The sequence below is a fragment of the Wyeomyia smithii genome, chromosome 1, assembly GCF_029784165.1.
Source record: "Wyeomyia smithii strain HCP4-BCI-WySm-NY-G18 chromosome 1, ASM2978416v1, whole genome shotgun sequence".
Taxonomy (NCBI): Eukaryota; Metazoa; Arthropoda; class Insecta; order Diptera; family Culicidae; genus Wyeomyia; species Wyeomyia smithii.
In genome coordinates, this window is record NC_073694.1 from 148,764,541 (window position 1) to 148,788,393 (window position 23,853).

The window sequence follows — 23,853 nt, forward strand, 5'->3', positions numbered from 1 at the left end:
AACACCTACGCACCGACAAACGACAAATCCGATGAAGTCAAAGATGAGTTCTATGACAAGCTTGAGCGAACCTATGACGAGTGCCTAAAACACGACGTAAAAGTCGTCATCGGGGACGCAAACGCACAGGTTGGGAGGGAGGAATTCTTCCGTCCGGTCATTGGAAGGCATAGCCTCCACTCGTCAACCAATGAAAACGGCCTGAAGCTGATAAACTTTGCCGCGGCCAGAGGAATGGCCATATGTAGCTCCTATTTTCCACGTTTGAATATTCGGAAACACACCTGGAGGCATCCAAATGGAGAAGCCTGCTCCCAGATCGATCACGTACTGATTGACGGTCGGCACTTTTCAGATGTTACTGATGTTAGGTCTTTTCGGGGACCAAACATTGACTCTGACCATTACCTCGTCGTTTGTAAGATCCGCGCACGGTTGTCGAACGTGCTGAAATCTCGTACAGAGAGGACGACGCGTTTCAACATTCAGCGGTTGAAAGCTGATGGCGTGGCAGCAGAATACGCCAGAGAGCTGGATCAACGGATCGCAGAACAGCAGGAGGAAGGAGTAGAAGACATAAATGGGCTGTGGAGCAGTATTCACGGCGCCATCGAAACGACTGCGAGAGAGGTGGTAGGTACGACGCGTGGAAGACAGCCTAACGGCTGGTTCGATGCTGAGTGCCAGAGAGCGACAGATGAGAAGAAACGAGCCAGGAGCCGCATGCTCACTGCGGTTACGCGTCAGAACAGAGAGAGGTACAGGGTGGCAAGAGCTGCCGAAAATAGAACTCACCGTCGGAAGAAGCGTGAGTACGAGGAGCAGGTGCTCGCCAGCGCAGAGGACAGCTTTGCTGAAAACGACGTGCGGTGATTCTATAGAACTGTCAACAGAGTCAGAAGCAGGAATTTCCCTGTGCCGGTCATGTGTAATGACAAGGACGGCAACCTGCTTACTGATAAACCGACGGTTGCAGCCAGGTGGAAGGAGCATTTTCAGGCGCTATTGAACGGTGAGGAGCCGGATGAGCAGAGCAGGAACAGGATGACGATTATGAGTGACGAACAAGCTGTGGAGTCACCGACACAGGAGGAGATGAAAAAGGCGATTAGTGAGCTGAAAAACGGCATGGTCGCTGGGAAGGACGGTATCCCGGCCGAACTTCTAAAAGCGGGAAGCGAGCGGATGTACTATGCGATCCACCAGACAATACTAAAAATCTGGGCGGACGAACAAATGCTGAACGACTGGTTGGAAGGCCTCATATGCCCTATTTATAAGAAGGGCCATCGATTGGATTGTGGCAACTATCGAGGGATAACGTTGCTCAACTCCGCATATAAAGTGATCTCCCGTATCCTGTTCTTCAGATTGAGACCGCTAACGGAATCCTTTGTTGGCGAATACCAGGCTGGTTTTCGACAAGGGCGTTCCACGACGGATCAAATTTTCACCCTGCGACAGATCCTCGATAAGTTCCGGGAGTACAACTTATCGACTCACCATCTGTTTGTGGACTTCAGGGCGGCATACGACTCAGTGAAAAGAAATGAGCTGTGGCAGATCATGCTGGAACACGGTTTTCCTACGAAAATAATAAAGCGGAGTCGTATGACACTGGAGGGATCCAAATCGTGCGTGCGGATAGCTGGCGAGACATCAGCCGCGTTCGTAACGTTGGATGGGCTGAAGCAGGGGGATGCGCTCTCCAACCTACTGTTTAACATCGCTCTTGAGGGTGCAGTACGAAGAGCAAACGTCGAAAGAAACGGTACGATCATCACGAAAACTCACATGCTTCTTGGTTTTGCGGACGACGTCGATATCATCGGTATCAACCGTAAGGCCGTGGAGGAGGCTTTCGTACCTTTTAAGAGAGAAGCAGCGAGATTGGGACTTGTCATTAACTCTGCCAAAACGAAGTACATGGTAGCTGGCAGAGAGCGTGGGAGTCCCCGTGGTGTTGGTGCTGAGGTGGAGATAGATGGGGAACGATTTGAAGTGGTTGACGAATTCGTTTATCTTGGTACGCTTGTGACATGTGACAACGATATGAGCCGTGAAGTGAAACGACGAGTTGCAGCTGCGAACAGGGCTTTCTACGGACTGCGTAACCAGCTAAGGTCCCGTAGTTTGCAAACTCGCACAAAACTAGCGCTGTATAGGACGCTGATACTCCCGGTGGCCCTTTACGGACATGAAGCATGGACGCTGAAGGAAGCTGATCGACGAGTGCTCGGAGTTTTTGAGCGTAAAATTCTGCGATCGATACTTGGTGGTAAATTGAAAGGTGGAGTGTGGCGCAGACGCATGAATCACGAGTTGTACCAGGTATACAAACATGCTGATATAGTGAAGGTAATACAGCGGGGCAGGCTTCAGTGGGCTGGACACGTAGCCAGGATGCCTGACGAGAGAGCCGCCAAAACTATCTTCAGTAGAGAACCAGGAAGAGGCCGTCGACTCCGTGGTAGGCCTCGCACGCGGTGGATGTGCGCGGTGGAAGAAGATGCACGATCTGCTGGTGTACGAAGAGACTGGAGAACGGCTGCCCAAGACAGAAGAAGCTGGACATCTCTAATTCGTCCGGCCCTAGAACGGTGAACGGTCCGTTAGCCAAAAAAGAAAAAAAAGAAGAATTGGGAGCGTACAAAGGGTTTTAGAACGATCTATTTCTTGTTCCAAAAAGTGACAAAAAAGACCAAAACGTATACCAGTTTCAATTTTTTTTCAATTGAGATCTGGTATAAAACAAAATTTACACCACCGGTGCAGCAGTGAATTTGAATTTGTTCCAAAAAAATAAAACAAAACAACGATTTGGACCACCGCTGAAGATGCCCTAAGAATGGAATTTTGTTACTACACCTGGAACTGGGAGAGAGACTACGGCAGACCTGTCCAACATTTATGACGCGCGGGCCATACTTTGAAAAACTTTCAAATTTCAGCTGACTATGATGTTAATTACCTTTGATTTGAGAAGCAGCCCGTTTTAAATTTAATAACCAAGGGTGATATCAGTTGAAGCTTACCATAATAAAAGAAAAATTTACAAGTGACAACTATATCAAATAAAGAAAACAAGCAATGACTTTTTGAAATTGTTCCTTTGGTAAAACAGGATTTATATTTATTGTTGTCAGGTTTTAAAATAACATGTGTTTTAAGAGTTGATGAGAAACTTAAACCCATTGTTTTTTTTTGTCATATTGTTATAAAAATCTGATACCGAAATCCGCAATGAGTCTAAATTCTCGTCTAATAAACGACGATTATTTTTACTGTCTGCATTCTTCAATAGTTCTTCATTTATGAAATGTCGGATTGATAGTTTCAACTTTCAACACACTAAAATTAGAATGGCATTACTCGTGTAATATAAAATTATGCAAAAGTGTTTTAATCACAACAAATTCCAATCCGAATACATGAACACATGGGCCAGATGTAAAACGTGTTTCAAAACTTAACGCGGGCCACGAGTAATGAAGCAGAGGGCCGGATGCGGCCCGCGGGCCGTACGTTGGACACCTTTGGACTACAGCATGGTTGAGCTGCATTTTTTTCGAGATACCGAAACTTTAAAAAAAACCTATAGTCGGTTTCCATTGGCACACCGCTGTTTATGTCTTGCGATAAACAACAATTTGAATGTTGTTCTTCAATTGACCTTTGACTGTACTACGCAACGGTTTATTTAAATAGCACGTGCGTTGTACGGTAAGCGGTATCGCTAACTATAGCAGAAAAACACCTTTTCTTCCACGTTTTTTCTACTGTTCGCTCTTTTAAATATTTTAAAAATACACATATTTATCAAGAAATGAAAATGACATCCGATTTCATGTTTAGTACACATTTAGTCATTTAGCGTATAAATTTAGATTTTTATCTTTGAAAAGAACATATCAGGGTCAAACTATATTTTCTACACCGATAATTAATATATTTTCACGAGAAAGGCCAAAAACCGAAACAACATGTGCTTTCCTGATCCTTTCCCAAAAACAAGTCCTAGGGAGATTTTCAAGAATGTTCACTGACAACAGCAATTCAATGGCTCCACCTGGCCGCAGTCAGCAGAAAACCCACATGATTTGCTACTCGGAAATAACCTTTTATCTGCTTCATGCACTTTTACCTCTTGGGATTCAATCTCGCTAAAGCATCTTTACGTCATTCAGCTGCAAGTAATGAAGCCTCCGGTGGCCCACAAAGCGACTCCTCCGCGCGCTCCACCGGCACTATCCGACTACAGAACAAAACTTGCACAGAATCCATCATCCTCACAAAACGTCTCCGTCCATCATCAATAATGTAGTTGCATTCATCAACTCGATCCGATCCGACGGGTTGTGCACACGAACAATTTTTCACATTCTCCTCACCCTCGTTGGCTCTCTCATCCTCTTTACCCCTTTACTTTTGTTGTTGTTTCTTCTCGTCAAAGCAGGCGCTATCACCACGCGAGGACTGCCAAATCACATGCACAAGTGATTCCGTACCAGGTTGGTAACCAGAATCCATTCTCAATCCCCTATTTCGCCTAAAACCATCGTAGAGAAAGTGGAATTCTAGGCTAGAAAAGAACTCCACTCTATTCTTCGGTTTTTCGTTCCCGCATTTAGTGACAGCGAAACGACAACGACTAAGAAGGATTTCTAGCGACAGCAAGCGCACACTCACAAACAGACACACACAGACGTCCACCTCAAACACATCAGCATCTGTTCCATTCAGTCTGTTTCTCAGCTTTCCGGTCGTCTGTGAATAGAGTTATTTACTGCAACAGGATCCATATCCACTCGCCTCGGTATGTGTGTGTATGTGTATGACTCTCGACTTGGCTGATTGCACCACCCTCGTCGTTCTTCCGCGTCATGCTGCCATCCGGACATTCGCGCGAACTTTGGTTGGTTACTTGTTCCGGTTGTCGTTCTGTACAGCAGTGAGAGCACTTCTCGGAATGCACCTTGACTGTGCATTTCCGCCCGAGAACACCTCCATGCAGTTCGCCCACTAGAAGAATACTGTTGATACGCGCAACATTGTTTCTTGCCAGCCATTTGAGGAGTAACACCACATTTTTCAGGCTCTTCAACAGTTTATTTTCGCGAGTCAATGGTCTGTCGCAAGTCAATGGCGGAATGTCTTGTAAAGTTCAGAACGTTTTTTTATCTTTGAAATGAACAATTTGTCTAAACAAATTTCTATTTGTGTGTAAACTAGGCAGCCTTCCTGCAACCATCATCCTTTAAAACGCCCCCTCTATGAACGCTAGACACAAATCCCCTAACCAACATCACCAACCAAATCAGGCACGAGAGCCTAAAACAAAAACGCAATTATCGAATAACACAATTTTAAGTAAATACATTAAAATGTTTCTCGCTAAAACGGTGGCTGCCTGCCGGATGCTGAAGCGCGAGAACGCGCTGCGATTTGAGGTGGGAGCGCGGAGGTTATGCTTTCCGGCTTTCACCCAAGGACTCACAAAGGCAGCCGCTTTCTTGTTGCGCTTTTTGTTTTCCACTTTGCGTGGCAGACAAACGTGCCTGTGGCTGGAGGGAACGTTTAGAGTTTTTCCGGTAAGATAATGAGATACGAATTCGGGTGAGGACGGACGCGTACACCGACGGATGAGGGTTTTTGGTCACGAATAATAGGAAATCCATCTGAGGGTGAATGCGTTCAGGTGCGTTTTTTATGTCGACTTCAACCTCTCGGTACTCGCACTCTATAGGTAAGGAAAGGTTCTGAAATTGATTGAAATTGCAGGAACACGAGTTTGTTTGACCGCATTTTGCCGCATGATGGAGCAGGCGTGAGAACATTGCACGATGAACTTTTGTGAAAAGGCTTTTTTGAAAATTTGAAAGAAGAAGAATGCAGAAGGTTCGCATTGAAAACTCTCCCACGTAGTGGTGATAATTTTTCAATCGGATCACATCGAACCAAGCGATGATACGTACATTAAATCCCCTAACTTCCCTAAGTACATTGCGTTTTGAGGTGGGATCCCAGTCCTACGCTCGCTCCGTTGGCAGAGAATCACTTTTCACCACAAACGCACCATAGTGGTGGCGTGTTGAGTCTCGGTACGTTACCTTCGCTCGGTGGCATTTATAGCAATTTGCTACATATTGAACGGCGGAGTTTCTGCTTCCTGCTATCGGTGTCTATGTCGTTGTCAGCTTCGGACGACGTGAAGGGTTCCTGCTTGTGCGAGGCCACAGGAGGCGACGATCAGAACATCGATTGATGAAAAAGATACACCGAAGGCTCAACGTACGGCGGCGGTTCCGTAGTGTGTGTCGGAGATTGTGAATCGAGAAGCAACAGCTTTATTAAAATGTACATCAGGTAAAACTGACGTTCTGGTTAAGAAATGAAGTGGTTCAACCACATACGATGATGATAATTTCGACGATGTGTTGGTTTCTGAAGAGTGTGGAATATTTTCCTGGCTTCATCGGATTGATGCACGACTGACGGTATTAATGGAAGGCCAGGCGGCTCCATCAGAGACTGTCTTTCATATCGAACTGACTTCCATTTGAGTTACTAGTCTTTTTTCCGGAGACTGCACAGGAGATGCGATTTTTGACAGACTCATCATACATTCACATAGCCGCTTTGGTTGAGACATCCTTCCCGATGTTCGGACAGCCATTGGCTATTTGATATACTTTCATTTTCAAAAGGTGTTTTCGAAAGACTAAAAGGCCTTCCTGCATACTCAACGTGCTCAATACCGTAATCGACGCTCAACCCTCGGGGTTGTTTATTCAATTCATCTTACTACCCAAACCATCCCGAAAGAGGATACATCAGGTAGGGTAGGGGCGCCAGTTATAGCAATAGCACCAGTTATGGCTATACTGCTCAAAAAATCAAAAATTGAAAGACATGGAACAATAAATATCGAAAAAAATCTAGTAAACATGAAAAAAGGCTATTTGCATTATGATAATCAATCATTAAACATAAATGTTCATAATTATTTTGCTAAAAAATTGAAGTTTTTTAAGCCCTTTCATACGAGCTCTTATCATTTTATTATGTCCCTTAAGCTGGAAGTACAAAGTCAGCAGAACAAAGAGTTAATAGCATGAAAATTTAGTGCCCATTCGATGCTCATTTAATGCCATATCGCCGAATTTAATGCTCCATCATTTCTTTGAAAAATGCTCTTGTTTGCTAGCTTAAGAAAATAGCTAGCAGACAATATACGAAAATAGCATTTTTAGTCACAATACAGTTCTATAACGGTCAGAAACATTTTATGCTTATTTAATGCTCTTGAAAAAAACTGATTTTCATGATAATTTTATTGACTTTGTATAAATTTTTCAAATATATGATTTAATTTTTTCAAATGTTTTCCTCTGAAAACAATCAGAATCCTTTGGATACGATTAGATACCAATTAAATGCTTCCATATGCGAGCCTATGGAAGCATTTAATTGGTATCTAATAGTATCAAAAGGATTCTGATTGTTTTCAGAGGAAAATATTTGAAAAAATTGAAGCTATTCATGTATTATCATATACTTGAAAAATTTATACATAATCAATAGAATTATCATGAAAATCAGGGTTTTTAAAGAGCATTTAATGAGCATTAAATGTTTTTGACCGTTATATAACTGTTTTGTGACTAAAAATGCCATTTTCGTATATTGTCTGCTAGCTATTTTCTTAAGCTAGCAAACAAGAGCATTTTCCAAAGAAATGATGGAGCATTGAATTCGGCGATATGGCATTAAATGAGCATCGAATGAGCAGTAAATTATCATGCTAATAGCTCTTTGTTCTGCTGACTTTGTACTTCCAGTTTAAGGGACATCATTTTATTAGTAGACATGCTATTTTGAAATCGCTGGTAGGAACAAGTTAACAACAATATAAGTTTAAAAATGACGTATATGGCATTGGAATTGAATTATCCATTCATATAAACTGTTAAGTTGAGGTGTTTTTTATCGAACTAAACATGTTATCAGTATTGCCATAATCGGTACAAAATAAATTGAAGTTCCCCATTTGGCAACATGCGAATGGATCATAGCACGCGTGGGAAACACCAGTTATCGCCATATCGAAAAGAAAATAAACAACCCATCGGCAAACGTTTTCTCGGAGTATTTAGTGCTTTCTTAGTGATTTCTGTTTGATTTAGGGACAGCATTATCATTCCAGGTGGGTAACTAGCTATAATTTTAGTTGTAAAAGCTGCAATAAGCGTTTAATTTCAACTATAACATCAGCTAGCGCGCGAGTGTCAGAGAAGGATCTTCGTGGTTGGTTTGGTTTTACTAATAGCTTTCTGACGAAAAATGACTTGCTCCATATATTGAGCATTCCTAACAATGTATGGAATGGGGATGAGACATCCTTTTACCTACATCCCAAGTCCAAGGAGGTCATAGCACAGACCTGTTCTCGTAATGTTGACGAGGTTGAACAAGCACCAGGAAAGCAAAACGTAACGTCAACAACAAAAACTTCTTCAAGGATTGTACAAGAAATTCAACCAATCTGCGAGCCCACCGCGTCCCGTCCTTGAAACTGTGCTTTTGAATCCTGCAGATAGCATTCTAATAGAAGCAGTCAGCATGCTCGACGGATGTCAATTTTTTTCAAAAAGGCACCAGCTTCGCGCCGCGTCGCAAAGCACCGTAATTGTTCAAAGTGATTTTTCCCTGTTCTTACAGACTTACAGCGAAGAAAAGACTTGAAGAAATACGTGAAAAGGATAAGTAAAGGCTATAGGAGCTCGAAGAAACAAAAAGCTCAAGAACGCGTGGCGATGAAATTAAAACGCGAGGAAATGGAAAAGGCCAAAGCAGAAGAGTCTGAACGTAAAAAAGCCGAAAAAAGCAAGCTCCGAAACTAGAACGAAAAACTAAGCCCAGAGTTTTGATGTGATTATTTCTTGTTCTCAGAGTTTGTATAACTTGTGATATATGTATACTAATAAATTTTAATCCTTGAGTGTCAGCTTCTTCATGCTCGTGAATGTGATTTCCTGTGTTTTCTTGTTTGAACCAAATTGATTAGCTGCTTAATATAAACATAATTGTTAGGGGGCATTAGAAATAATGAGATAAGAAGTCAGACCACAGTTCATGTTTCACTGTTTTAATTTAGTATATAAATACATCTTGCAAAGGTGAGGTCGCCGTTTCGTATTTTCTTTAAACAAGCTAACGTGGTTTGTAAGCCATCCCTTTGAGCATGATATTTTTTTGCTGATCATTATCTGGTAAAATTGTACGTGACGGATATAAAAACTCAATTCAATGTTTCTTTTTTCGATATGACTACAACTGGTTCAGTTCTATGGCGACCAAAAGAACATTATGACCATAACTGGGACTCGGTGGAAGAGTTTTTTTCTGCGGCGTTTTATCATTAAACTATATAGAAAATTTCAGTTTCTTAATATATGATGAATAATTGTTATTACCTTACAATGAACACTATGAACATAAAAATATCCGAATTTTCACAACCGAAATATTCAAAAGACTGATACATCCTTCAACCTATTGCCATAACTGGTGCACTTCCCCTAGCTATCAATCTTCTCTACGATTGTTGAAACTTGAATTCTACTTGAAAACCGAAAAAGAGCATCCATCAGGTCTATAAACGGGTGAAATAGGTTTCCTCCTGTAGCCTGATTCGAAAGATAGACAAGGAGGAGGCAAAACCATGTCATTGCTTCATAGACAAACGAATGAGAACAGAATTGATATTTATTAGAAAATGATTGTGGCTGCTAGACTCTCGCCTTGGTATGGCTTTGCAGCAAATCAGGAGGATATGAAGCAGACGGCACGGAACGGGAGCGAGAATTTTATTGCATCTAGTTCATTAGGAAAATTGAATTGATTTTGTTCTGTTTGCCGCCTCCTCAGTATCTGCTGGCTGCCTCGTCATCGTCATTGAAGGAAACCGAAATATACTCGAGCAAGAGAAACATTATTTGCTTATACGAAATACTATTCTATCCGAGCATATTCCCTGTTTCACACAATGCTTTGCGAGTTAGAAGAATAAACAGTCGAGCCTATGTTGCACTATTTTGTGGTTCTCAAGCTGTTGGTGGTGATTTCTTTAGGGAATAATTACTTTAGAGTTACGGGTGCTAATTGATTGCTCAGTAAACAGAATAGACGTATTGAAAAATGTAAAGCAGTGTCGATTGAGTTCTTATATTAAACTTTAAAAGCCGCATCGAAAACAAATCACCGGTGGCAGAGAAAAACGTCTCATCAGCCAAACGTGGTCTCTATTTGCTCTCCGCAACAGCGTAAGACACGTTTGTGATCTTGGCAATTGTATCGTTCCCTCTTATTCACCTATCTATCATCCAACCTCTATTTTCCGTTGATACTCCTTCCGTGATTCTTTTTATTGCTCTTTATCAATATTACCAATCATGAAACAACTCATAGTCAAACAATGGATCGTGTGCAGTTTCCTATTTTTGTGTCTTTGATGGAAATAATCTTTAAAACAGTTGGTTTCCGGTGCGCAAAATCATCCCTCTCGGGTGAAATCGTTCGTATTTTTTAGAAAAAAAAAATCCTTTTTCCCGAGAAGAAATGTAATAAGGACTAACTATCATAATTACTAATGCCAATCATACTTACCTTTTCATTAGTCTAGCGTTTATCATGTCGATCGTATTGATTTGTGTTAATTATTCAATTATTGGTTTTTCAAGTACTATACAGTTTTTGAGTTCTAAACATGCTTATGTTTTCGAATATAGTAAACTGTTAAAAGTATTGATAATATAAAACCTAAATTAATCCACCTAGCGGTCAGACCCAGCCTTTCTCATTCAAACTTATTATTTGTAAAAATAGATTTACATGAATGCTTCAATCCAATGAATGTGTATTCACTTTTTGGGTTCTAATATAATGATGTTGTAGTAGAAGTATAAAATATGAAATTTGACGTCATGTAAATGCTCAAAAAATATCGAAACAAAAGAAATGACTCCTCATTTCGAACAATTCAATCACGTGCGATACCGGGAACATTCAAATGGTACGAAACCACATTTAAATTATATTGTGGCCACATATATTGATCGAAGCAGGTATAGTTTTAAATAGCTTTTGAATTTCTTTTCTTTCCATAACTTTTGAACCACATATCAAATTGTTATGAAGTTTGTTATTTGTAAGTTTGAGAGATGACTCGTTCGTATGACACTAGTTATGTTCAAATAAGTCGTGTAATCTTTGAGATAATATAATTTCGTTGTTTTATTAACAATTTAATACATAACGGTTGCTTTGTTCGATTATAATCAAATGAAATGGGAACGTATAGGGCAGCCAAACTTTGAAACCACGTGTTAAATCATAATTCATCAGTCAACCCTTAACTAGCCCGTTCATCTGATAATACTATTGATCAAATCGGTTGTGTAGTTTCTAAGATAATGAAGTTTCGTGATTTTCACAATTCGGTACATTACAGACGAAGTTACAGTTCGATTACAGTAAAATTCAATAGGGTGTTATGAGTCAGCTAGACCTTTCATTTGACACTAATTTCGTGAAAATCGGTTCAGCCATCTCTGAGAAAAGTGAGTGAGTTTATGTATTCTTCGAAATTTCGAAAATTCGAAAATAGATTTCACATTTTTACACATAGCAGGCAAAGTAATATTCCGATTGCAAAAAAATCAATAGGGTCTTATGGAATAACTAGACTTTTCATATGACACTGATTTTGTGGAAATAGGTCCAGCCATCTCTGAGATACATGAGTGAAATTAAACAGTATTCAGAAGACGTTACTTATCATAACTTTTGAACCACACGTTCAATCCATATAAAAGATAGCGCGTTCATTTGATACCAATTTTATTGAAATCGGTTGTGTGGTTTCTGAGATATTGATGTTTCGTGATTTTTACGTTTTTAAACATAACCTCTAAAATAAAAATCCAATTACAATGAAATTCAATAGGGTCTTATGGGGCAACTAGAACTTTCATTTGCATATAATTTCATTAAAATCGGTCCAGCCATCTCTGAGAAAAGTGAGTGAAAATAAAAATGTGCACACACACACACACATACATACAGAACTGAGTCGAGTGATATATGCCATTTGGCCCTTTGGAGCACTTTCATATCTTCGGTTTTGCAAGTGATTGCTATTCCTTTCTAGGAGAAAGGCAAAAAGTTAAAAATGTTATTAATTAGGAGTAAAATATTCGTGCTGAAGAAGTAGCGAAATAAAAGAAATGACTTTGAATTTCGTACACTTCAATCACGAGTAATACCGGGAACGTACGCATCGCACAATACAAAATTTAAATTTTGTTGAGGCCATATGTTTTGATCAAAGCAGTTACAGTTTTAAATAGTCTTTGAATTTCGTTTCTTTTCTTAATTTTAAAACCACATATCAAATTGCTATGAAATTTCTTACTTGTGAGTTTGAGGGACAACCCGTTCAAATGACACTAGATATGTTCAAATAAGTCTTTCGTTATTTTTATAATTTAAAATACGATTATAGTCAAATAGAATGGGAACCTATAGGAAAGCCAAACTTTTCATTTGACACTAAAATTGTTGAATTTAGTCCAGCCATTTTTGGGAAAACGAGTGAATTCGAAAAGTCACCGGAACATGTTTCTTTTCACAATTTTTGAACCACGTGTTTAATCACTAAAAAATTCATCAATTAACCTTTAACTAGCCCGTTCATTTGATACCAATATTGTTCAAATCGGTTGTGTACTTTCTGAGATAATGAAGTTTCGTGATTTTCATATTTTGATACATTACAGACAAAAAAAACAGACCGATTACATTGAAACTCAATAGGGTGTTATGAGTCAGCTAGACCTTTCATTTGACACTAATTCCGTGGAAATCGGTTCAGCCATCTCTGAGAAAAGTGAGTGAGTTTAGGTAGTCTTCGGAATATGTTTCTTTTCAAAGCTGGATTTCACATTTTTAAACATAACAGGCAAAGTAATAGTCCGATTGCAAAAAAAATCAATAGGGTCTTATAGGGTAACTAGACCTTCCAATTGACACTGATTTTGTGGAAAACGGTTCAGCCATCTCTGAGAAACATGAGTGATATTAAACACTCTCCAGAACACGTTTCATTGAATAACTTCTGAACCACACGTTCAATCTTCATGAAACTCAAAAGTTAAGGGTTTTTTAAGTAGCTTGTTCATTTAAAACTAATTTTGTTAAAATCGGTTGAGTAGTTTCTGAGATATTGATGTTTCGTGATTTTCACATTTTTGAACATAACCTCTAAACTAAAAATCCGATTGCAATGAAATTCAATAGGGTCTTATGTGGCAACTAGACCACTCATTTGCAATTAATTTCATGAAGATCGGTCCAGCCATCTCTGAGAAAATCGAGTGAGTTTGGGAGAGCGTTACATACACACACACACACACACACACACACACACACACATACAAAAAATGCTCAGCTCTTCAAACTAAGTCGATTGATATACGAGATTCGACCCTTCGGAGCACTTTTATACCTTTGGTTTTTCCAGTGATTGCTATACCTTTCTAGGAGAAAGGCAAAAAACGTTAATGATGATCTTTTGTCAAAATATTGAAATGTTAAAAATACTAAAATAACTGAATATGTGCTAAAGTACTAGTTATTCTAAAATTGGTACTGAAAATTTTAAAAATACTGAAGTTCTCAGAATATATCAGATGTGTTATTTTTTAATAAATTTTATTTTATTTTAAAAAAAATTGTTATTTATAAATAATTCAAAGTGTTGTCCAGCTACCATTTTCTTTGTCCCATCTCTCTGGTAGAGCTCGAATACCGTTACGATAAAAGTGTTTGTCTGTCGAGGTTATTGAAACAAGGCATTTTTCGATGTCTTGGTATGATCAGAGCAACCATCAGTCAGACCATGTGCCATTGAACGGGACAAGTGATAACTGGACTGCAATATCTAGGAAATATGGCAGGTTACTTCCAATTTAGGCGGTTGTATGTGAGTTTTAACGAACTTGGCAGTATGAGGCCGAGCGTTGTCACACAGTAAACTTCCTTTTCCGAGCCTCTGATTGTATTGTGGCCGTTTTTCACACAATTCTCGGTTTTTTTATTTTAGGTAGAGGGAAGATTTGCTATCAAACACCTGAGAGACTAACCTCAGGTAGTGTGAGGTTTGGCACACTAAAACCCTCCAGTCTCCAGCTCATAAAACTCCCCGGGACGACCACTAGGTATTGCTTCGGGAAGCGGCTTTATGCTTTGTGCAACCTCATGGCTCTATCAAGTCTCCTAGCTAATTAGCTAACTAACCTGGCAGTTAGCTAACACTGGCGTGTCGGTGGTCAACCTGTCGCCTGCCCTGCAGCTCTAGGACTATTTGAGAGGCGGCTGCACAAACCGCCCTGCAGATGTTCGGGTCTTCGCACATCTTCTGAACTAGGTTGTCCGGAGTAGTGTCTGGCCCGCTCACTTTTATCATGTCGCTTCGCGCACACCCAAAACGAGGACATACGAAGAAGACATGCTCAGCAGTCTCTTCCGCATCAACGCACTCGGGGCACATGCGGGACCCCGCATACACGAACATGTGTAGATACCATGACCTGACAGGATCTGTATTGGGTGGAAGTTAACTTCTCCATGGCGCCTCCCGACCCATCCGGATACCACCAGAATAAGTCGGTGCGTCCATCTACCTTTCGTGGAATTGGACCATTTCTGCTGCCACTGATCATCGATAATAATCTTCTGGTACCTCGTATGCCACTTGTGTCACGTTGGTCGAAGCATTCTCCGTCCTCCCTAATAGCTATGCTGGTAAGCATCATGCCGGACAGGGCGCAGATTGCGTCGTATGGCACTGTGCGAAACGCACTTGCAACCCTCAGGCACATGAGCCTGTAGGCACTTCCAGTTTACCACGATAACTGTTAAGCAGGTATTAGACGAAGCAAACATTTGCTATTTTTAGTACGAATTTTATTTGCACAAAATAAAATCCGTACCAAAAATAGCAAATATTTGCTTTGTCTAATACCTGCTTTAGTACCTAGCGCTTTGGATAACATTAGGCCCTATTAGCTAAGTATGAACGAGACCACGCTGGTAAGACGTTAACGCTTGCTACCATTCACCGCTGAGCTATTCGACATTATTCGAGAGAGTGCTGCAATAGCTGTTGAAGCCCTCTTGCAACCATAGTTGACGTGACTCTTAAATGTGAGCTTATCATCAACTATAACCCCCAAGAGCTTCAAAGATCGCTTTGAGGTGATGGTGCAGTCTCCGACTGTGACCAGCAGAACCTGACAAAGTCATTTTCAAGTGACAATTATCAGGTTATAGTGACGCTTTGACCCGTCGCTTTCACTTGAAAAGCTTTTGTATCATTTTCGAGTACTTCGTGAGTCACATGTAACCCTGTCGAAAGCTCTTGCTTTGATTTTGGCAGTCGAGGGCTTGAAATTAATACAAATGCTTTTCAATTGAAAGCGGAGATTATCACCATCAGTGGTTAAAATTATCAAATGAGTTTCACAACATTGAAACTCAGCTTTTTCGTCGTGTAGGTGATACATATTACCATGACAATCGGTTTCACTATCCGATATGCGATGTAAACAAAAGTGTTCATCGTTACTTGACGTCTCAAAATGAATATAATACCCAACAGGAACGAAACAGAAGATATTCGGATCGGTTCATCTATCAATTCAAAAATAGCAACCGTGAAAATGAAACTCAAAGGCAAAAAAAAATCAATTTCGATTTGAGGTACTGATATTTTTTGAAGTGCAGTTACATTTTTTTTTGTTTCGAAAATAAACTGAAATGGATAGCAATACCAACTGGAAGCTCTTCTCGTGATAACGATATTATCAAAACTAGAAAGCTTTGTGCAGGTATGGTTATCGTCCATGTGTTTTCAACGTTGTAAAAGTGCTTCAACATTAAAAACCTTCTTTTAGGGAAGCGTACGCTACAGGAAGTTGCTTTACCGCTGATTGCACGTGGGCGTTGTCAAATTGATGTTGGGAGCGAATGCAAGCATTCCTAAGTCGTTTTGGACATCGGGAATATCATCCGGCATTTCCGTACTAGTCATTCTTCTGAAGCGTTTGAGCATGGTTTATTCAAAGATGATAAAATTACTCAGAAGAAACCAAGAATCATTACCAATAGGCAGGTCGCTTTGGCTGATCAATTGTTCATGAATTCAAATAATAAGTTTGTGATTATGATTGAACTTATTTATGAGAAATATCATTTATTAGAATAAACGTATTAAACGTTATAACTTAAATAAATTATATGAATTATATACTATGATGGCTGCTGTGATTACGTATGAACTGGTCTATTAAATATTGCATCTGAGCTCAACGTAATACAAATATTCAGTACAAGTTACTGGCATTGATATTCGTTTTCGTCTCTGTGATGATGATAATGAATTTCAACTTTGACAATATATAAACGAATGTGAACTTTGACTGAGGAATGAATACCAACAAATGTGTTCATCGAAAATCAACATTTCGATTTGTCTAGCGACCGTTGTCTAGCTACAGTTTATGTTTGTACGTAGAAAAGATATTTGACGCTAAGGTTGCCTTGATATCAGTCTGTTTGAGTTTCTAAGTGGTGATTTTTCTCAGCACTGATCACCATCACTCTCACATGACGATTCTCAATTTAAAATGATAAAATGAGCGCTGACGGAGACTGGAGGCTTCCATACAGTACTTCACGCAGTTATAGGGAAAAAGGGGCAAAAAATTTTGATCGCAACTTGCGTGACGTATTTATTGGATGCCATTGTCGTTCTTACTACGGCTTGCGGTATTAGAAAACTATCATCAAACGACGCGATGCGGTGCCAATTTCAATTGAGACGCTGAAGGAAAAGAAAGAGGGTCTCTCTCCGTCACTCTCTCCGTCAATCGAAATCGTCATCAGTTTCAAGGAGGGAATCAATTGAAATGAAACTGTTCGATTCGAAATAACAGCGCGAGATATTTAGTTTCATTGTTTTGTTTCGAAAATGTAGAGCCCTGCTGACCACCATTGATCCTCGATCGACTCGCCGTAGACCTCTAGCGTTATGTCGTCTGCAAAGTCGACGATCATAACTCCTACAGGGAACTTGAGTTTCAATACCCCGTCATACAGAACATTCCACAACACCGGTCCAAGGATAGAACCTAGCGGAACTCCTGCGATGATTGGGACGCACTTCTGACCCTCCTCCGTGTTGTGAACAAATACTCGGTTCTAGAAGTAATTTTTCAGAATCTTGTACAGCGAAACCTGTACATGGATGCTCCTGAGCGTTCCAACTGTCGCTATTGAAGGCATTCTCCACGTCAAGCGTGACGATTGCGCAACAGCGTATGTCCCTTCTCTTACGCTGTGCTTCCTCCGCCGTCTTGGTGATGGAGAGGATAGTATCTAGCGTGGACCTGCCTTTTCGGTAACTAAATTAGTTACTTGCCAGACCGTTAACACCCTCCGTGTACCTTACCAGTCTGTTGAGGATTGTCCTCTCAAGCACTTTGCCCGCAGTGTCCAGTAGGCAGATAGGCCTGTATTTCGATGGGTCCCCTGGCGGTTTCGGCAGTAAGACCAAACTCCTCGAACACCTCGGCATTGAAATACGATGTCTTCCAGCCGCAGACGGTGTGAGTGTTGGCGCTACCCGTCACTTACCGCCTCGCGTTATTTTCTACACTATAGCAAACCGACTGGTGGTCGCTATTGGAGTAGTCATCGTCTACCCTCCAGTTCGTGATCAGTCCTGGGCTGGGGAACGTCACATCGATGACGACAGTTCTCGACTTAATTGCATCAAATCGCATTCAAAGTCGATAACGTTCCCCAGTTATGGTTCCGTCTGATTTCAACAACTCAATATTAATAACACCAACCAAGTCCCACCAAATACATAGCATAATCACCAACGTGTTGATATTCGACCAAGCTGACGACGTAAAAGCATGACCGGGCAGTCCTCTTATTTTCTTTTTGTGACGAATCCATTTTTCATCACCCGTTACGACGTGATGAAAAGAATCCTTTCGTTTTCGTCGCTGGAGCGATTGTTCACAGACGAAGAAACGACGCTCAACGTCCTGTGTCTTGAAGTTTTTGTTTTTTTGCTAGTGAATTATTTTCAAAGCATGCAATCGAATGGCTTGGCGTGATAATTTTTAAAATCGCGAAGCAAGCTGTTCCTGCGTTTTGCATAAATCCTCACCGATCATCGAGTAATTTCTCCGATTTGGCGTTCCGAAGGTTATTGGCTTTTATTCACGCGGACAGTCGCCATCAACAAATCTATCATCTTTGAAGCGATGGAACCAATAACGGAATGTTGTTTCACTTAGAGCACCATTTCCGTAAACTTTTTTCAACTCTCGATGCGCTTCAGTCTCCGTTTCCTACGAGTAAAATGAGAAAAAAGACACTTCCCGCAAATGAGGATTGTTTGGCACAAAATCAAATACATTCACACAACTAAAAGTATATGACGCTATAATAAAATCACTAATGTGGTAAAGCGTTTTGTTTACCATATGGTTGAATCATCACGTTTTAAATATGTTAAAATAAACCAGCAATATCTGCTGGCACCATCTATTGACAAATAGCGAGAACTGCGTTGCGCACCCATCATCTCGTATTGCTAAAGAAGAAAAATCACATTTAATTTTGAATAAAAGAAGATTAATTTTTCGCAAAACTACATTTATTTTTAAATGGATGGAGAATTCAATATTCATGCAAAAATTTCATTGAAATTATTTTCGTTTGAAAACATGTGAGCTATTTTTGTTTCTCGCAGCACCAGTGGTAATCTTCAAAGGCACTCCCATAATTTGTTTTCAATAACAATAATTTCATACAATAATGATTCTGTTTTTTCGTCAAATAATCCATAGTGACATTCGTCATCGCCGATTGCTTAATGGAAAATATTTTTTAAGCTGAAAAGAGTGACAAGCTCGAAGAACTACTTTCTGGAGCTCCTAACTGGTTCAAAAGTATTTATCTGTAGAATTGCTTCTAGATATACTGTTTTTTTCTCCTAAGCGAATTGATTTATCTAATACTGTGTTCAAATACCAGATAAATAAGACTATTTGTTTCGAGGTAATGTAAAAATCTCAAATTTTTCATTAATTTTAAAAAAGAGTCTAAATGTAAATGTAAATTTTTATTAGAATAGGAGGTTTCGTGTTAATTGTACTTGAATGCGTTTTTTAGATAACTCAGAAATAATCGCATTAACACCCTTCATGTTTATTGGAGTAAATGAAATAAATCCATCTTATGATAGCTACTCGTAACAACTGACGGAGAAGCGGAGCCACCTGTAAAAGCTCATAAAACGCTTTCCCAATCCCATTCCTGTCCTTACACAACAGTGACACTGAGCGTAAGCGGGGTGTATGCAGTGTGACAAACACTTCACCACTCCGAATCTCACGCTGTGTGAGGGTGTGTGAATGTGCGTGCGAAAGTTTCAACAAAGGACACTGAACGGACGAAGGTTTTTTATTTCGTCTTTGTATCTAGTAATTATGCAGTCTGCCCGGGCGCAGCTCTCGTGGATCCCTTCGGAAAACCCGTAACCGGTCGGGTCGGCACATGTTTATCTCACTTTGAAGCATATTCTCACATTTCACATACTTCCGCGTTCTTTCATCGGTGTCGTCCGGGAACATCCGTTGCGCCCACTGCTGGACGCCGTTCAAAGGCTATAATCATTTTCAACCTGCGCCCCAAACAGTAAACGTGACACTAGTTTGTTGTGTGGGCATGTGCGGTACGAAACGGGTTGACTCGTGGCGGTTGGGTAATCGTTTTTCAACAAGTCTGACCAAGCTATCAGCAGCAGCAACCAAAGCGAAGGATTCCGAAGCTTAAGTTCCTGTACCTTCGCTGCTGGCGTGGTCTGTGTCAGAGAGATTATAATGTTTACATAATACTCTAGCTTCGCCGGGTTTTGACACGGGAAATTTTTTAGAGTATTTTTTTCTGCTTTCGGAAAGAGAGGAGCGTTGGTTTCTAGCACATATACAAAATAATGATTGAAGGGGTGAAGTGTACCATAATTTGAGCTTGGGATTTGTCTTTGCTGCGTTAATGGCGATGGCGATTAAGTTTTCTATAAAAGAAAAGGTGATTTATACTACTTGAATTCGAAAAATATCAGACAATTAAATTGTTCAGTTACTGCATTGATTAAGCACTTGAGGCTCGCCATGACAGTTGTTCGAAGTACAATAGTGAAATAGTTTCCGTAGAGCCTACATTCTCTATCGGCTTCATGTAACATTGTTGCATACAGCTAAATACCTTTCACTCTTTGCCTCGTTGCTATCCTACTGCAATCCTTGCAGCACACGCCGGATTAGAACAGGCCGAACTCTCTTTCGGAGTATGCCAATAGAAAATTCATCGCCTATGATAGACTCGGACCAGGTATGCCGCCTCGTACGATACTCATCGACTACCGGATCGAGCCGTGTTCGATTTCGTCCGTCATTTATCGTTTTTGATCGGCCGATGATGATGCTAGTGGTGGTGATGCAGTTGCGTACTCGGTCCGACAGGAATTTCAATTTCCTTACCTTGCACATGCCAATGGTTTATGGTTGAGTTATGCAGTGCGCAGAGCGGGTAAATGTTGCGACTGTTCTGAGTGGGTGGGTGCCGGCTGTATGAAGTCGGTACTGGTTCAATTTTTACCTCTTTAGAGGCTATTGAATCCGAATGAATACCAATTTGGTCAGCAGGAATCAATATGGAGCATAATTTCGTTGAATGGAGAATGTGGAAATGCTTTGTAAGTGGAATTTATTTCAGGTTCTTAGAAGAGGTGTGGTGTAGAGTGAAGCTATTTGGGGTATAATAAGCGAATGCTTGGTGCTGTTCTCCTTTGAATGGAGAGATGTTGTTTCGAATAGGTTCTGGATTGAGATCTTGAGTAGAGTAAACTGAAAGATTCATAAAGCAACATTTACGCTCTAGTCTATCGTTCAACAGACATAAACGACTTCAAGTTTATAGTATTAGTGGGGTGAAAAGAAATTTCGATGTCTGATTGAATAAGTTTTTAGAAGCCGTCACTGCCTGCCGCTGACATCAAGAAAATGTGGGTTTTTGACCGTGATCAAATTTATGTTTCTAACTACAATTAAATCAATAGTGACTTAGTCCGTATCAAAAAATCGATGTCTGAATAGTTTATCAATCATTACCTCAAAGGACGAACAAACCTTTTGCATTTGCAGATATAAGAATGTTGTTATTGCGAAATAAACGATTACAATTTGTCTTCGTTATAGGGTACGGAACTTTAATAAGGAATTTTAATCAGTTGAAGAAAACGGACGCCTCAAACTTCTGAATTTAGATCAAAATCGGTGTTGGAGCTACAAAAGGCCGACTTCGAGACATCACTTAGAATTTTCAGAAGCACAAGACTCGGAAATAAATAAGGCGTTCCCAGTGATAACACTATTTTATGTTTGCTACACCGTAGCAAAATAAAATAGCGTTTTCACAGGTGATGCATTAGTTATAACCGAGTCTTCTATCTTTGAAATTTCGAAGTGGTGGCGCGAAGTTGGCCATTTGTGGCTTCAACAGCGTTTCGCTTTAACTAGCTGCCTTACGAATACATAAAATATCGTTCAACTCAGAAAAATCTTTAAATAAACATCAAATGAAAAAACCAACCAAAACTACAGCTTTTTAGGCGCTATTCGGTTGCTGAAGAAAATCCCCTGCAAAACAGATGCACACTGCTTAAAATAAGTTCGGGGTGATTGAAATAGTAGATCAATAGGAAAACTTTAATTAATTATTGTTAAAGTTCGCTAAATCGTTTTTAGAATCTGAAAACAATTGTAACAGAGAGAAAAAGGAACAAATTGATATTCTTGTGTTTGTATTCTATAGACCGTTCCGATAATTATAAATACACTTACGATCAACCGTCATTTCAAATAACGTGCAGTATTCAAACGTTGGCTGCGTCCTGTTGTTTACATCCAAAAGAAACAGATGCTGTCATTTTTTCTAACATTTAGTGCGAAATTTTGAAAATGCGTGGCCTTTCTCCCGAGCAAAGAAAGCGAATTGTGCACAAATAGGGCACCGTGAGTGGTCTTTCTATAAGAAAATTAGCCAGAGAAGAAGGTATAAGTGTCGGAGCAGTTCAAATCGCATTGCGGAAGTATTGTGAAGAGTGCACATTTACTGATGCCCCAAGACGTGGTAAAAAACCCGGGCCTGTGAAATCCCACAATGGACAAAAAGGTTAAGGAATACTACAAGCGGCATCCTTCAGTATCAGTACGAGATGTGGCGAGAAAGCTTGGAACCTCGGCGAGTAACGTTATGTGTGCCAAGGGAAGAATGGGTCTGCAGACACGTCGGAAACAGAAGCAGCCAAAACGAAATCCAAAACAAGCTGAATCTGTGAAACCGAGAGCTCGGAAGCTTTATGACAAACTTCTGACCAAAAAAATGGGGTGTTTTATCATGGATGACGAAACCTACATAAAACTGGACTATAGGACTCTGCCAGGACCGCAATTTTATACATCACCGAAGGGAAAGGATGTCCCTGGACCAGTGAAAGCCATTTACACCGAAAAATTCGGCAAGATGGTAATGGTTTGGCAGGCCATTTGTGAATGTGGGAAAATATCTCGTCCATTCATTACGAATGACACAATGAATGGTAAAATTTACGTGAAAGAGTGTTTGCAGAAAAGGTTGTTACCTAACCATGCTGCTGCTTAACCATGCAGCATAACAATCCTCCAATCTTTTGGCCCGATCTTGCTTCCTGCCATTACTCTAAGGATGCACTAGGGTGGTATGAAACAAATAATGTCACATGTGTCCCAAAGGAGATGAAAACTGTCCTGAAATTCGCCCTATTGAATTTTTTTGGGCTTTGACCAAGGCAAAGCTGAGGAAATATGTCAAACCAGCGGACAATGTTAAAAAATTTAAAAAAGATTGGCTTAAAGTGGTAAAAATGGTCGGAGAACACTGTGCAAAAGCTTATGAGTAGTGTTAAGAGAAAAGTTAGAGAACTCGCGTATTCTACGAAAAATAATCCCAACTTGAATTGAAAAAGGGAAAGAAAACATTTATTACCTATATTCCAGAATAAAATGACCCGAAAAATCCTGTATTTTTTGTTTTATTCAAGAAAGAAGATGTATTTATAATTTTCGGAACAGTCTATATCTTACACATTTCTAGTATTTCGTCCTAATACACAGACGGCTCCTAAAAACGGCTGCCTAAAATAAAATCTTTACACTAGCTACAGTTAAGTTTTTTAACGCGGGTTGCTCTTTTCAATAACTCAAAAACGGTTCAAGATATCGAGATAATAGTTGTTTAACCATTCCTGTGAATTTCTGGAGACCCTAGCATGGGTATACGTACGTCAAAAGGCCACAGGGTAATTGTTTCCAGGTTCGTTGTTTCTACGTTTGCTGTTTTGACAAGTGGTCGTCAAACGAAAAAAGTAGAAGGCTGGTATCCGAAACACGACCGCATGACGTTGGACTTACGGTATTTTTATATTCCATTAGAAAAAAAGTAGACGGGATTATAACTCTAGTGTTTTCTGCAATTTTATGTAATAGTGCTGAGAGGTTAAAGCGTTAAAAATAATAACATATACTACAAGAATGGATCTTTTATTATAATTGGAAAATGTTTGACATTAAACCGATAAAACTCATGCTCGGTTAGCTCCAGCCCAGCATA

General features: G+C 40.1%; 2 protein-coding genes across 15 annotated transcripts in view; both read left to right on the forward strand.

The window, feature by feature from the left end:
- The window catches only part of LOC129727911 (polypyrimidine tract-binding protein 2), a 594,233-nt gene that overhangs the window by 486,735 nt on the left and 83,645 nt on the right, over positions 1-23,853 (forward strand). The window lies entirely within an intron of this gene.
- On the forward strand, positions 875-2,604 carry LOC129727987 (uncharacterized). The gene is made up of 2 exons (XM_055686322.1): positions 875-969; positions 1,000-2,604. Exons 1-2 carry the CDS (start codon positions 925-927, stop codon positions 2,602-2,604), a joined length of 1,650 nt encoding a protein of 549 aa, XP_055542297.1. The 5' UTR covers positions 875-924.